The sequence below is a fragment of the Rhipicephalus microplus genome, chromosome 1 (genome assembly GCF_043290135.1).
Source record: "Rhipicephalus microplus isolate Deutch F79 chromosome 1, USDA_Rmic, whole genome shotgun sequence".
NCBI lineage: Eukaryota > Metazoa > Arthropoda > Arachnida > Ixodida > Ixodidae > Rhipicephalus > Rhipicephalus microplus.
Genome location: NC_134700.1, coordinates 200279026 through 200294164, shown reverse-complemented (window position 1 = coordinate 200294164; position 15139 = coordinate 200279026). Strand labels below are relative to the sequence as shown.

The 15139-nt window shown below is 43.2% G+C and overlaps 1 protein-coding gene across 4 annotated transcripts; it reads right to left on the bottom strand.

Annotated features, from left to right (window-relative positions):
- Positions 1-1479: 1479 nt before the first annotated feature.
- On the bottom strand, positions 1480-13419 carry icln (chloride nucleotide-sensitive channel icln). Of its 4 annotated transcripts, XM_037412565.2 has the most exons (9): positions 13038-13419; positions 12791-12958; positions 12281-12416; positions 10448-10596; positions 8206-8280; positions 6988-7062; positions 6810-6914; positions 5770-5858; positions 1480-1978 (listed from the first exon to the last, which is right to left on the bottom strand). In XM_037412565.2, exons 1-8 carry the CDS (start codon positions 13201-13203, stop codon positions 5785-5787), a joined length of 948 nt encoding a protein of 315 aa, XP_037268462.2. In that variant the 5' UTR covers positions 13204-13419; the 3' UTR covers positions 1480-1978; positions 5770-5784. The 4 variants fall into 4 exon arrangements, with proteins under 4 accessions (XP_037268462.2, XP_075746312.1, XP_075746320.1 ...); XM_075890197.1 differs by lacking the exon at positions 12791-12958 and having other exon boundaries at positions 13038-13100; XM_075890205.1 differs by lacking the exons at positions 12791-12958; positions 13038-13419 and adding an exon at positions 12676-12751.
- Positions 13420-15139: the final 1720 nt, after the last annotated feature.

The following is a 15139-nucleotide window of genomic DNA, read 5'->3' as shown; positions in this document are numbered from 1 at the left end:
CACACCGTGCATTGAATATAGGACATAATGAAAGGCATTTGCACCCACTAGAGACCTGTTTGATAGTGAACCTGTACTTCACACCGTGCATTGAATATTGGACATAATGAAAGGCATTTGCACACACTGGAGAATTGTTTGACTTCAAGTAAAACCGTGAATTGTAGCTGCACATGAGAGGGCTGCTTTAGGTATGACTCATGGATGGAAACAACTTTATTGAAAGTCCGGAGATGTTTACAACCCGGGCTTAGATCTCCCATGAGGGGACTTCAAGACCTCGCCACAGAACACCTACCTCGCCTCATCGCCACCTCTCGGGCCCGCTGGACTGCCCACTCCCGTGCCTTGAAGTTGGAGCTCCGCAGAGCGGCTGCCCACTTCGACGCAAGAGCATCCGGAGCTACTGCCATTTAAGCTGCTGTAACAGTGCACTTCCAGAACATGTGCGAGAGTGTCGCTAGAGTTACCAGACATAATTTGCATGTAGCACTCAGGTATTGCGCTTGTATTTGCCGTAATCGCACCGGACCGAGGAACGTGTTTGTCTACAGCTGTCGCCAAACTGCCTGGCATCGTTTCAGCTTGGGGTGAGGTAGGGGCCACATCCGCCTGCCTAACTGTTTAGTGCTTGGTAATATCGTTATACCCAACTAAGCATTCTCCCACGTTTTTGAACCAGGAGGTCCGAACTCTACGAAGAGGTCTCTGCACAGCGGGTCATTTCTCGCGCATAGCGGTGACGCAGGCGGCGTCACATGATTGCATTGTGCACCTGCCCTTCGATTGTGTTGTAGATGTCGTACCACTGCTGGCGGCTTAAGTTCCGGCAATGCTCTCAAAGCTGACCATTGATCTGTGCGATGTTACGAAGCCTTTATGTTGTTGCGTCTTCCACCTTGCATGAAGTTACGTCTTGGCTTCCCAGAGGTGGGCTAGTCGGCTGTCAATCTTGTTAACCTGGACTTCGGGTGCAACCACCTGTGTCGCCCTGTCCACGTCGCCTCATGCTTATGCAGCTGGATGAAAAAATTGTACGAACTTCGGTACCAGAATGCTACAGGCGCTAAGCTTGACACAATTTTCCACAATAATAAATTTGTACTAGGAAAGAAACCAAGGAATACAATAGTGTTGTGGAATACATTATTACAAACTCTAAATAATTTCACCACAGCTCCCTAGAAGCAATAATAATTCAAAAGCAGAGCTATAACACCATGTATCCCTATAGAAATGAAAATGCAAACGTGTTTTCACTGCAAGTTTAACATAAAAAACGCTTGAACACGGCAAAAACAATTTTTACAAAAGAATAAATTTTCATTGAAGCTATAAAAAATTTAATGTTTTCTAGAACAGGTCAGATCCCTTCAAGAATATACATTGCTACAGTATTGAGGCAGAGGTATCCAATTGTTCATTGCCATCATAACCTATATGCCATGCAGTGATACTAACAAAACTGACAAGACAGAATGCAGAATGAGTAACAAAGTTTATTCGTTGCCATGATCCTCCTCAAGGAGGTAAAGAATGAGAAACATAATGGGCACATAGCACATACATGCGAAACAGGTCAACACGCTTTTCTCTTTGGCTGAGCAAAAGTGTAGTGTTGGAGGCGATAAATACAGTGTATTATGTGATGTCAAATTCATTAGTAAAGGTGCTCTCCATATGCATAATGTATTTCTGCTTATCTCGTGCAATCGCCGCAGCGTCATAACGTAAACAAAGCAGCAGGCAATGTCTATTCGGCTTCCACGCAGACAAGGAGACGACTTCAGGCAAGCAAACACAAGGTGCCGCTCGTTGTGATGTTGCTAACTTTGCAGTATCCTCCCGCTGTTCATTGATCCTACCAACCAGTTGAACAAAGGTTGGTGAAATGGACCGCTCAGCCATTTCTTCATGCAAATGACAAGATGTATTCTCTGTATATCACTGCCTTTTATAGCAGAAGCGTCCAGCAACGCTGAAACAAAAGAAAGAAACAAGATAGTTAAGATTGATTGATTGATATGTGGGGTTTAACGTCCCGAAACCACTATATGATTATGAGAGACGTCGGAAATTTCGACCACCTGGGGTTCTTTAACGTGCACCCAAATCTGAGTACACGGGCCCACAACACAAGATAGTTAAGTTAAAAGCATTCTTCACAAAGCCAATATAATACATTTAGAAACATGGATTGGCTCAAGGCCAATCTATGTATGGGAAATAAAAAAAGCCTGAGCATAGGACACTGCAAAATCACCACACCTGAAGATTCATTGAATTAGGCGTCTCCTGAGCTATATTGAACAATGGAGTGCCGTAAAATATAAGTTTGGCTTGTTGTAATTAGCATGCACCACATTTCACTTCTGACGCCTATTATGTACAGTGGCATTCAGGAATCTCATACAACTTCTCGAAAGCAGTCTGCTACAAGCTGCTCGTAACCATGCTCCATTTCATCTTTCACGTCGGCGACTCTTTTATAAAAACCTCAATGTGTATGCATCCTTGCAGACATAAAAGCCACATGATGTTCAAACCAATGGCAGCACAGCCAGAACCAAAAGCAGATACTAGGGTGTTCTAGCGGTGTTGTTGGTTTACCACAAGGTAAGGCCAGCAATAACTTACTGCTGCAGTCTGCATGAAGACATTAGTCTACAAGACCTGTATTAGACACTGTCACCATTTCATCATGTTACTGTACACATAAAAACTTGTGTGTTCAAAATGCGTTTGGATTTTGGTATGCTAACACAGAATAGTGATGTCGTAGTACAAATGGTACAGTACTACTGGTACTGCTAAAACATTCTATTATTAGGTCTCTTGTGCTCTTGTAAATTATTCATATTGTTAAGCGGTTTATTGGCGGACACTCAGCCATGATCTTTTAAACACGAGTACATCATTCTCCAGCAATGTAAAAATTTAGGAATGCAGCAATGAAAAAAGAAAAATAAAGCAAGCCACTCGAACACACCTGAAAATGCATAACCTTAAACAAGAGGTACTCATCTTAACTACATTATTATTTTAATTGCAGGGTGCACAAGCTTCATTATATTTTGCTTTAACAGTGGGCAAAACATCTCCTTGTGTTTTACCTCCTAGGTTAGTTCTAAATCATGAAATCTATAAAAACATGTGCTCGATGAATGAGTGTTCTTTTTCGAAAAGCTTCTTTTTTTTTTATAGCTGTCACAACGCGGCAGCTGCTAACATGCACTTCCCAGAATTTCTTGAACCTATGTTGAAGTTGTTAAAGGGCCCCTAAACCCCCTCTAATATTTTCCCAAACATTTCAAATAAACAAGCGTATCGCGTGCGGAATGCCGCCGCGATCAACGATGCGACACGCCGCAGGGCTACAGGTAGCGGGTGCAAGAATATCGAAAAAACAATAGCTTCTCCTTTCCGGTCCCCGTCATTCCTGCCACTGACATGTGTGACATCACCAGTGAAACTCGATGACGTTACTGCTTTCGATGCTTGCGATTGTCCAAACGACAACCGACGACTGCCGGTCACTCTGCAAACAGCTGTTCGCGTGCACCTTGCTGTTCTTGATCGTGTTGCCACTTGCGAATCAACATCTGCGGTCCGTAATGCAACCGCCAAGTCACTAGCATAGGGGCACGGGCCAGCACGACAGCAACAGCGGCTAGTCAAGAATCAGTGCACCCAGATGACACACACAACACAGTAAATGGCGAGCTGGGGTGCCGGAGTGGCGGATCGCGGCAACCGGAAGTAGACGCTGTCTCGAACAGCACGTCAGCAATGACGTATGCCACGCGAGATGAGGAGAGGCACTCAGCTGACTCAAAGGAGGAGCCAAGCGGTTTTGAAAGAAGGTAGCATAAGAAAAAGAGAAAGAAGCGATCATCGCGTTTCAATCATCGAACGCGTGTAACTCTGCTATTACGGCACCGTTTCGAAAATTTTTCACGGTTACGTGTTCAATGTAAACTCGAGCACAACTTCATCACCTCAACTAAATTTCGACCCCTGGGTGGTTTAGGGGCCCTTTAAAGGACAGTTACAATGCTAAACATAAGAGAAAAGCTGCACAGTGTTTTCAAAGCTTGTTGGCTTAGTGTTTTCAAGAACAGAACTGCTTTAAAGTTAAAGTTGAAATTTACCTGCATCATGAAAAATGCGGAAATGCTCGAGCAAAAAGTGAAATTCAATTCACTTGAGAAGTGCCTGAGCCCCCCAATACGAAACATACAAAAATGGCCACAATATACGCAAACAAGACATAATAACTATTTAACATTGCAAAACAATCTTCAGGCCTGTGCAGTGTAATACAATATTAACAGCTTCACAGTAATTACAAATACATTAAAAACACTTATAGTAGTGGAGAAACAGTACTGACATTATGGCATGCAGTATCCTCGTATGCTATGTATGCTGCACTGCACGTTTCTACTTGAATGTCTTGCGAGGTTAGCCTGTTCAGCAAAGCTGAATGTGCATGACATATCTGCTGCCCATGCTGAGTACGACAGAACGGAATGTGCCAATACTTTTTGCAGCAAAATGGGTATACAATGGTATTCGTTCGCACAGATGACATGCTTAGGAATGCATGATCACAACTATAAACAGGTTTTCTGTATCGCATATATAAAAAATACTCAAAGTTTGGGCAACAGAATAATTTTAAAGCGACGAAACAGATCAGCGGTGTGTGCATTGTAATCAGCACACGTGATATGACGTAATGCTTTCTTTTTGATGCATGAGCAGTTTGTAAATGTTCATTGATGTTGTATTTTCCCGAATAAAAAAGCAACACTTAATATGTGATAAATAGAGTGTTATAGATCAACAATTTTATGGATACAGGAAGGTACATGAGCGAAATTTCACCAGAATGCCAACACACTTATTCTGGCAAAACACAAATGAGCTAACTTAAGAATCCTAGCTGATGTTTTTATTGAACAGTATTCGTAACGTTTTTACAGTATCAACCATTTGAATGTTGCCATCGTTAAACTTCAACACTGGCTCTAATATAGGCAAACTTTGTTGAACATGGAACACAGCTTTTTTTTTTTGGAATTTTTTAACGGGCAGTTAGCAGTGCTCCATGCACAAAGTTTTTCTATTGTTTCGTTAACAATGAAGATCTGGTTCTGCATGTCATTACTTGGCTTGTGTGATCTGCATACAAGATGTAAATTGGATTGTCGTTTATAATAGTTATAACATTAATATATAGCAGAAACAATAATTGGCCTAGCATACTTCCTTGGGGGCTCCTGAGGTGACACTCTGGCAGGTAGACACAAGGTTTCCTATTGCTACATGCTGGCATCGATATTGTAGGCAAGTTTTTAGGAGTGCTGGAATCCCACGAATAGCATATAACTCCCGCTTTTCCAAAAAGAATAAAAATTAAACTTATGGGCTTTTTTTTTTTTCACATCGGCATTCTAATTACTTCTAGTATCCCTTATACTCTCCTTGGCATAATTGTCTGTCAGTTCTCATTAAAGCAGCTTTTCCAAAAGTATTTCTTGACTGATGCTATCAAACACCTTTGAGTAATTCATGAAAACACCATTGCACCATTCCTGCTTGTCAATGAACGCAAGAATTCATTCTTTCTGCTTCAAAAGAGCTGTAAACAGAAGAGTCTGTTACAAGGTTCTTTTTTAAGAACCATGTAAACTATGTTGCCAGCAAATCTAACTGGCACAGTAGCAGGGTGACACGTTGAAAGTGACGCAATGAACTGCTTACTGAAGGAAGCTAATTTCAATGGTCTGGCTCTGCGTCTTCAAACTGCCCCGTCTCCATGGGCTCGTCCCCAGCTTCCCAGTCACCGTTGCCTGCAAAAATAATGCAAACAACCTTTTCAATGAGGACACAGCAACAGATTATGTTTTCATGACAGGTGCAGAAATGATGACGAAGAAAAAGGTCTTGTACTTGGCTGGGCTGTGCCGGCACATGTAGGTGCTTAGTTGGAGTGCCCATTTTGTAGGTGTTTTCCAAATTTGACCCTTTTTTTTATGGTTGCAATAGTCACAATATCGTCCTCTACATTGCCTTTACACACTCTATTTGTCCTGCTGGTGGGGTGATGTGCTAGCCTACCAGCACACTAGTAAGCTCGTGAAAGCAACATTGGAAAGGGGGAGCTTGCTCAGGCAAGCGCTGAATTACAGTTTACTGAGCAAACAAAGATGCTGCATGGCTCCTTCCCTCACATCCTTGCTACTTATCCCTATGGCTGGGTTGGAAGAGACTCCAGGTTGAAAAAAGGGAGAACGGATGGCGGGGGGGGCTGTGGGTGCAAAGGGTACTCTCCCCACTTGCTTGTACCAATAGTTTGCATATTTGTATTGCCCACGAAGAATTTAGAAACTCTTTGCCCAATCCCAAATCATGCCATACTCTATGTAATGCAATCCATCTGGGACACTTTCAAAACTTGTATCATTGCGAACTTCAAAACTAGTATATCGCAAAATTGGGATCAACTGCAGCTGTATCATCGAAATTCTACTGTACTTAGACACATCTAGAAGGCACAGCATGTACAAAGAAAGCTTGGCAGCAGCAAATGCCTATTACATGACCTGTTTAAGCGGTGGCAATAAGGTGTGTCACTTCAGTGCCTTCGTGGCAGTAACATCTAAGTCGCCCAATGCAGAGACAGTTTCTGCTGAAATTCTCGCTGAAATAGTGATCACCGACAAACACTGACAATGTGTACATGTACACGGAGCAGATAAATAAATGGGGAAGAGTTGCACAGTAGGAACAAATCGCAGCACCTGCATCTGCCTCAAGCTGGTGGCAGCCACGCTGCTGCTCGGCTGCTCGAACATCATACTCTGCACCTTCGTCCTCCTCGTCAGCATCCTCATAAACGCCATCGTCTGCACAAGAGCGAGAAAGTGCATGTCAGCTTGAGACAGCCGTTCGATCAGTCAAAACTGCCAGAAGACTTACCATCTGAATCGCCAACATCAGCGGGATCTGGGTGCAGGGCTTGGCACTCCGACATGGCCTTGTACATAGCTTCCACTGCAGTGAACAATGGAGACAGTCATGTACTACTGCCTGTTAATGCTTGCGTGGCTAAAGAACTTTAAATGTTTACTTTGCTTACTTACTTCAGGCAAAATCTATGATGACCAAAAAAAGAGAAGGAACTACGTTGTTACAGAGTATCAACATGGAAAAATTCATGTTTCAGGTTTCCACGTGAGTGAATTCATGTTTACACAAAACTGTTTTAAAATCTAGGCATACTATAAATCTGCAATGGTTCCAATTTTGATACAAAGCCATAATGCAGAAAAATTTGATACAGTGTTGCTATTGTATGCCACTTATCCCCTTCTACAAAAAATGCTGTAAATGAACCAAGATAAAGAAAAAAAGGGCATAGATTGCATGTTGTTTCTGCACACACTACTTTCCCCTAGTCAAACTGCTATGAAAAGAACACATAAGGGTCCTTATGGTTGTATGTGGGTGACAGCATGATGAAAGCTCCGCTCCGCCCTACTTCTCTGTTTGACAAAGGCAGAGGAGCGGGTGGAGTTTTGCAATTATGTTATTGTATCAACTATAAAATTATATCTAGTTTTCAAAATGGCATGACAAGGTGATGACCTGCAATGCCCTGCAACAATGCTTTGCAACAAGGGCCTGTAAGGTATTTTTAAATAAATGATGATAGCTTTGGGTGGAATAGCCTCATATGCAGTTCAAGTATCCAGCAAGGCCTGCATGTGAATGCCTTGCTGCTTCATACTTATTCTTTTATTTCACTGTTTCTTTTTTTCCAGGCTCCCTGCAGGGTAGTAAACTGTAAATTTACATCTTGTTAAAGAAACCTTCCAACATCATCCCCGATTTTATTTTTCATGACAGCAAAAGCATGATTAGCTCTTGCCAACAACAAACTGCCCATTGTAATTTAACCAGCACTTCTATTTGTTCGATCTAACAAACACTGTCAAACACCAATGCCAGCCTTTCCTTTCACATGTACCTAGAAGCATTATGAGTGCAACACAGAAAGGCAGGAAATTATGGAATATACTTACGCTACAAGCACGAAAATGCAAAAGTGAATAAAGATAATGCTGGATTTATCATGTTTTGAAAGGTACATGTTTACATGTTTCAAGCGTCCTTTGAGCAAGTGAATTCACTCACGATGTGACTTGTCATCTGGCACAAAGCGGACCTCTGAAGCAGGTTGCTCATCATCCTGTCCATTCTCGCTGGACTCTACAAATAGTCGAGAAGGTGAATGGTGATTCAACACATTAGAAAGTTGTAGCACAATTCACTCACAATACAGCGACAAAGACCTCTTGGTGTATGTGTGCATACGTGTGTACCAAGACACAATAATGTAAAGTAGCAGTATATACCACATGTAACCAATAGTCAAAGTAAGAGGGCCCATGATCAAAATTAGTAAAAAATAGTGATTCTGGGCACAATTGCTCACAAAGGTGCTTTCACGTATTCTGAATATGCACAGTGGCATAACATAGTATGCAGTCAAATGTAGTTATGTAAAACCTGCGCAATGTTGGAAAATAGCTTGATATATTGATAATTTGACTTATCAAATATGTGCATCTGAAGCCTATTGGAGAACTGCACGTCCGAGTCTCTCGAGATAGTGAAAACCAGGGGCACTGGTTCCTGAAGGCTGCATTTCGGAACCAAAAATTCCTCATTACTAATTTTTCACCCACGCTTTTGTGCAGTGCAACCCCTGGTGCCATTTAAATGCATCAGTGTGGTACACACTGATACATGCCTCTTACATGCCGCTAGATAGAGCTAGGCCTCCACCTATGCCTGCTTCCTAAGCCAACCTGAAGTGACCATGCCGGTCGTGTGACCAGCTGGCCAATAGCCCATCTTCCCCTTCCATAAAGCTGCCTGCAATAAATGTGGAAAAGCAGTCTCCCGTCAGCCTCGCGGAAGCTCGGTCTCTGTCTGCCAGTCGAAGGGTTACTCCAGCCCTCCTGCACCTACAGACCAGGAGGCCTTTCACTTTCTTGAAGCAGCAGGGTGTGAAGCTTTCTTGCCGAAAGCAAATGGCTCCAGGCACGTAGTATAATTCAGTTTTTGCCGCTAGTAGTATTCACCGCATTACACGGCTGCATTGCAGTCGTGCATATTAAAGAAAATCCAGTGCTGTTATAAATAAATAAAATTTTGCTGTACGAGTCCCACGCCTTGCTCATATTCTTTCATGTGTCCTCCAAATTCAATGCCATGTGTGACAGCATTGGCAAAAATTTACACAGATTTGATGACAAGCAACCACAAACTATGCAGGAAAAGTGCAATAGCAACAGGTACAATGTCCAATGTGCAGATTATGAAGGTGAACCAGAATTCAACATAACTGCCTGGCAGTTCTACAGCATAGAATTTCCAAGGGGATGTCAGGAATATTTTATAGAGTGAACAATTTGACATGTCCAGGTTCGGCTGACTAATTATGGTACCAATCACTCTAATATATGTAATAGTATTAAAGTGATAGCATTAAATAGCTCATTTTACAGAAATTGGGGTCGTTGGTTCTGAGCAAAAAAATAGGTGTTGTCTGAGAGCAAAAATTCGAAACAGATGCAAATAAATAAGCAATAAGAAATCTTCGGTCTCGGTGATAATGGAACCCAGGACTTCTGCTAAGTAAGGAGGTGTTCTACGATGAAGTCATGCCAGGGCTTGAAACTACTGCATAAAAAAAAACTCGAAAAAAATTTTCTGTAGTGGGAGGAAACTTGTGAATGCATGTAATACAGAATAGTTGATCACACCTAGCATCAAAACATGCAAATTGTGCAACAAGTGGGTGGTTTAAAGCTGTTCCCCCATTGCAAGTGTACAGCTCCACAAATGTGCATGGCACCTAAAGGTTGTGTAGAGAGAGGGTGCTGTGTCAATTCGAATCAGGAAGAATTATGACATGATGGGCACTCTGTACTTTGAAACCGTTTGAAATAGCCAATCTTACGTGCACAAATTTTCCTTTTCTTGCAATATGGCTGAAGGCGATGTGAATGGGGCCTGCTTATGCAATCGCACTCTTCTCTTCAAGGTTTTCAAGTTTTTTTGTTTTGTTTTTTTTCGAGACATCAAGACATGTTTTTCTTACAGTTTAGCTTCTGCAGCCACCAACTTGTCCCTCAGCACGCATTAAGGCACATTTAAAAAACTGTAAACATAAGCCACACCAAATATATGCTTTTTTTGAAAAAAGAATAAAATGACACGATCGCAAGACAAGAAGCACCCTCACACTTAGAGCAGCAAGTTAGTACTTTGAAACATTATGCAAGCATATGCATCGAAACAATGATCCTTAACGAATTCCAAGGTTTTGACGAGAAACTGTAACAGGATGGTTCGGCAGCACACCAACCTTCTTCACCCTCGCCCAGATCGCCATCAATCATCAGATAGAGGCACTCCTCTGGAAAGGACTGCAGGTCCCGCGACAAAGCATGCAGTGCCACCGATGGGTACTCCAGGGAAAAGCCAGAGCTGTCCTGGCCGACCCACGAAACACGGCTGCATTAATTGCAACACAGGATGAGATGAATAGGAATGGAAGCTTTATTGGATGACACATTTGGCACTTGCAATGATTCAGTTGTTTGTTCCCGAAAGCAATAATTTATTTATCTAAATGAAACACTACCATGTTCAACTGAATGTGGCAAATACTGGGAAAGAAGGATCCATATACTAGTTTTATTTTGCCCAACGACACATACAGGAGCAGTCTCATTATTCTACCAATGTCACAGCTTGGTTTAAAATGCTTGAAAGGACTTGCATATCCATCTGTAGTGCGTATGTCTTTGTGTTGTAGTGCCTGAACCATGAAGAACCATAAAAAATGTGGCACTAATTGCAAGAAGGTCATTTGCATTCATCAGATGGTGCCATAGCATGGACATGTGGACAATTATTGAACTCCAGTATGTACAGTGCTCAACTCGGCTGTCTATAACGACGGAGCGTCGTGCACGAAACAGCACGGGCGACTTCTGCAGTCGCAAATACGCCACATTTGAGCATGCGCGGCACCAGCGATGCGCCTGCCTTGCAATACTGATCCCCGTTTAGCGCCGCGGATGCAACAACCGCTTTGGCTGACGAAAGCGCTCTGAGCGATTTCGCGAAAAAACAAGATAGAAAGATGAAGTAAAACCGTTGTCGCTGTGATGTGATATCACGAAGCGAGAATATTTCTTTTTTATTGTTGTTTTATTTTGATTTTGCAATGTTGACAGCGCTTCGACGGCCAAAGCAGCCGTTGTGGCCGCGGTGATAAAGAAGGGTGGAAACTGCAGGGCAGGCACATGATTGGCACCGCGCATGCTCAGATGTGGCGTATTTGCGACTGCAGATGTCGCTCGTGCTGTTCTGCGCGCGACCCTCCGTCGTTATAGAGAGCCAAGTTGAGCACTGTACTTACTCGTTTACATGTCATGTTTACAAACAGCTTCAACACATACCACAGGCATGCACTGTTAGCTTGCATCAACCATGCTTTCCCAATGCACTTAAAGGCAAGTGTGTACAACTCCTCTTCAGCAAAATGCAGTAATCATGTGTACCACACCTGTCGTATCATATTTATGCCATATCACACACCTGCTACATCTGCCGTATCATAACAACCACTGACGTGACAAGAATAAAAACAAGTGCAACAAATTCAGAGTTAAGTGTATTCCCTCTTTTAATAGAAAAGAAAATAACATGAGCTTCAGTATTTCTGGGGAAAAAAAGAGAGAGAGAACCTTGCAGGCAGCCTACACATACTTTTTGGTTAATGAGGGAGAAACGCTATGTATATAAACTGCTGACTGAAAGTTTCAATATCACGCACGAGCAGATGCAGCTTAAAGTGATAACATTCAGAGGGAAGGAAATTGTAGAATACAAATCTTGTGTACCACTAACCTTCTTTCTTTAGTATTTATACAATGCTTTCTGCTAACATACTCGTCCAAAGGCTAGGAAATTAAGTTAAGGTCACTGCTGGTCGGGCCGAACAAAAGCAGCTTTTTTTAATGCACCGAACATATCAGACTATTGATTTGCATGAGCCTATGTTCTTCCAGAGACGGTGGTCTCCTAAATTGTCGCACAGGCTGTTCCAGGTATCCCAGAACCCGTTCACATGAACCAGTCACCATTTCTAGGCTGTAACGGTACAAGAGAAACAGCCAGCATCACGCACCTCTCGGCGATGTAGAGCGTTCCCTTGCCAAGGTCTCTGCTTTGGATAAATGCGGCCGTCGCCTCCTCGCGGTGACGGACGCCTTCGTCGGGCGGCGGGAAGCTGGTAAGAATCACCATGCTGTCGCAAGAACGGTCTGCAAATCAAGAATGAAAACGCACTTGACAATGCCGCTACAATTGAGGCCACTGAGCCGCGCCCGCGAGCCCCAGCTCGCGGTTTATTTTCACGCCTAAGGGGGAGCATGCATAGATTACTCTAGCTGGTTAAGAGCTTATGCTAAAGTTATCGATATATTACATTAAAACAAGCCGAAGCTGCTCATACTCACGAAACGGCGATCAAAACATGCAATCACCACCGCCCTAGACACTTAGCATCCCTATTCCACTTACACCGTTATTAGACGCAATACAAAATGCCAGTTAGTACTACATTTGAGCAGCGCAGTTACACCAGTTACGCAGTTTACGCCACAAAAATAGCAGAAGCAGAGACTCAAAACAGAACCTTTCAGAGCCAGGTGCGCGATGAAGGCTCCCGACGAGAATCGTGCCTCGTGCGTCACGGTGCGTGCAGCCTTTCGCGGTTTTTCAATGTTGCTTGGTTGATGCTCAAGTAGCGCAGGCGTATCGCGAGAGGAAAAACGAAACCGTTGATTGGATGAAACCTGCAGGCCTTTAGAGCCCGAGTAGGAAATCACATTTTACAGTGTCTTACTACAACCGACAAAAACACAGCAGCGCAAATTACTTACCTTGACTGACGCAAGAGTGCAGCACAAACGCAGAAAACTTGGGATCTGGCTGGATCTGGAAAACTTGGGATCTGGGATCTGGCTTAATGAAGGAAAAGGCTACCTGAATGCTCATGAAGAACACCTCAAACTGAAAGGGAGACGAAATGCAGCAGTAATGAAACATAGAGCACTTTGGGGACACAATAAGTACGAGGTAGTACGAGGCATCTGGAAAGGGGTAATGGTGCCGGCGCTCACGTTCTCTAATGCCGTATTATGCTTAAAGTCAGATATCCTGTCGGGGCTGGAGGTTAACCAAAAGGCAGTCGGCAGGTTAGCTCTGGGAGCTCACAGTAAGACTACAAACGAGGCTGTACAAGGCGATATGAGTTGGGCTTCATTTGAGGCGAGGGAAGCACAAAGTAAAATACGGTTTGAGGAGCGACTTAGACATTTAGATGAGAAGAACTGGGCAGCTAGAGTGCACAGATACCTGTACCTGAAAAGTGTGGACACCAAATGGCGGAAGAGGACGCGAAAGCTGGCGACTAAATATAACTTGACCGCGGCAAATAAGCAAAGGGGGCCAGTTAAAAAGCAAGTGAGGGAAACAGAGACGCTCATGTGGAAAGAGAGGATGGAAAAGAAGGGATCGCTGGGAATCTACAAGGCAAGCAAACAAGCGATCCGGAAAGAGAACTTTTATGACAACAATAAAGGTAGTGCGTTGCTCTTTGAGGCGCGGGCTGGCTGCTTGAGAACTCTAACTTACAGGAGCAAATATTCGTCACAGGATGAGACATGTGTTGGATGTGGCATAAATAAAGAAACAATCGACCACATAGTCATGGAATGTCAAAAGATTCAGCCGGATAGAAATGGGGGGAAGGTCACACTTCCTGAGGCGCTGGGCTTCGCGGTTGATGGAAGCATTAACTGGTCAGCAGTAGGTATTACTAAGCAGCGGCTGGAGTATTGGTGGAGGAAAAGCAGAGAAGTCGATAAAATAACATCCCAGCCAAGAGTAGCGGCTGGGCAAAATTAAAGACATCCGAGTTGAGGGGCAGAATTTAAACTCGAACTATTAAGATAGGCTAGATGGCGCATGCCGTCACCCCGATTCAAAGGGGAGGCCTTTAATCATCATCATCATCACTTTGCGCTTTTGGTTGTGTAAATGTCTAAAAAATAATAACAAAGTCTAAAAAAATAATATGACTCAGACATCTAAAGACATCATAAAGATACAAAGAGAACATGAATAAACATGATTTATTTATCAATGTATCAAAACAGCGATACGCAATGCTCGGTACAACTGTGCTGCACTCAAGCGGCATTCCTGCACAACTCAACAACGTTATCTTTTTTTTTTTTTTGCACTGAATAAAGATATGGTTGGTGGCTAAAGGTTCTTATAACTATGTCAGTTTCGTACTTGTTTTTTTAACTACATGTAAGTCATATTTAAAAGTGCACGTTTTTTATTTGTTTTGAAGTTATTTTACAGATGAAAAAAATTTTTTTTAAGTGTGACAAACGGCACTATTTTTATAGTTATCATCATCAAGCCACTCAACACCCAAATCAATTGCCGCGCTCCTTCTCTATGCTCCTGACATGTGTGACAGTGACCACAGAGGAAGAAAAGAACTTGGTGTGTGACGTGTGTTGGTTCACATAAATAGTGTTTAGCTGGCAGACGGCGGTCTTCCAGCTTGTCATGTCAGGGGACACTCGACGGGACAATCTCATACTCACCGTGCGCGTGATACGCTCATTCGAGCATCGAAATATACGGCACGTAATTATGCGAGATGTGTCCTCGGCTATAACTGCGGCAGAGTTCAAGAAGGCGGTACTGTCTTCGCTGGAAAACGACACGAGCATACCGTCGGCAGTGAGAACGTATCCGTACGACACGCTGAAGATCGAGCACTTGCCTCATAAGGCGAAGTCCAACGACCCCGTGATAAACACCGACGACGACGACAGGCTTATTCTACTGGACCACGCGCCGCTCTCTGAAGCGGGTGTGGTGCATGAAACGGCGTTGTCCCTCTTCAAATTGGACGATTACCTACAGTACAAGTCATCGAAGCTTGCTCAAGAGTAAAACA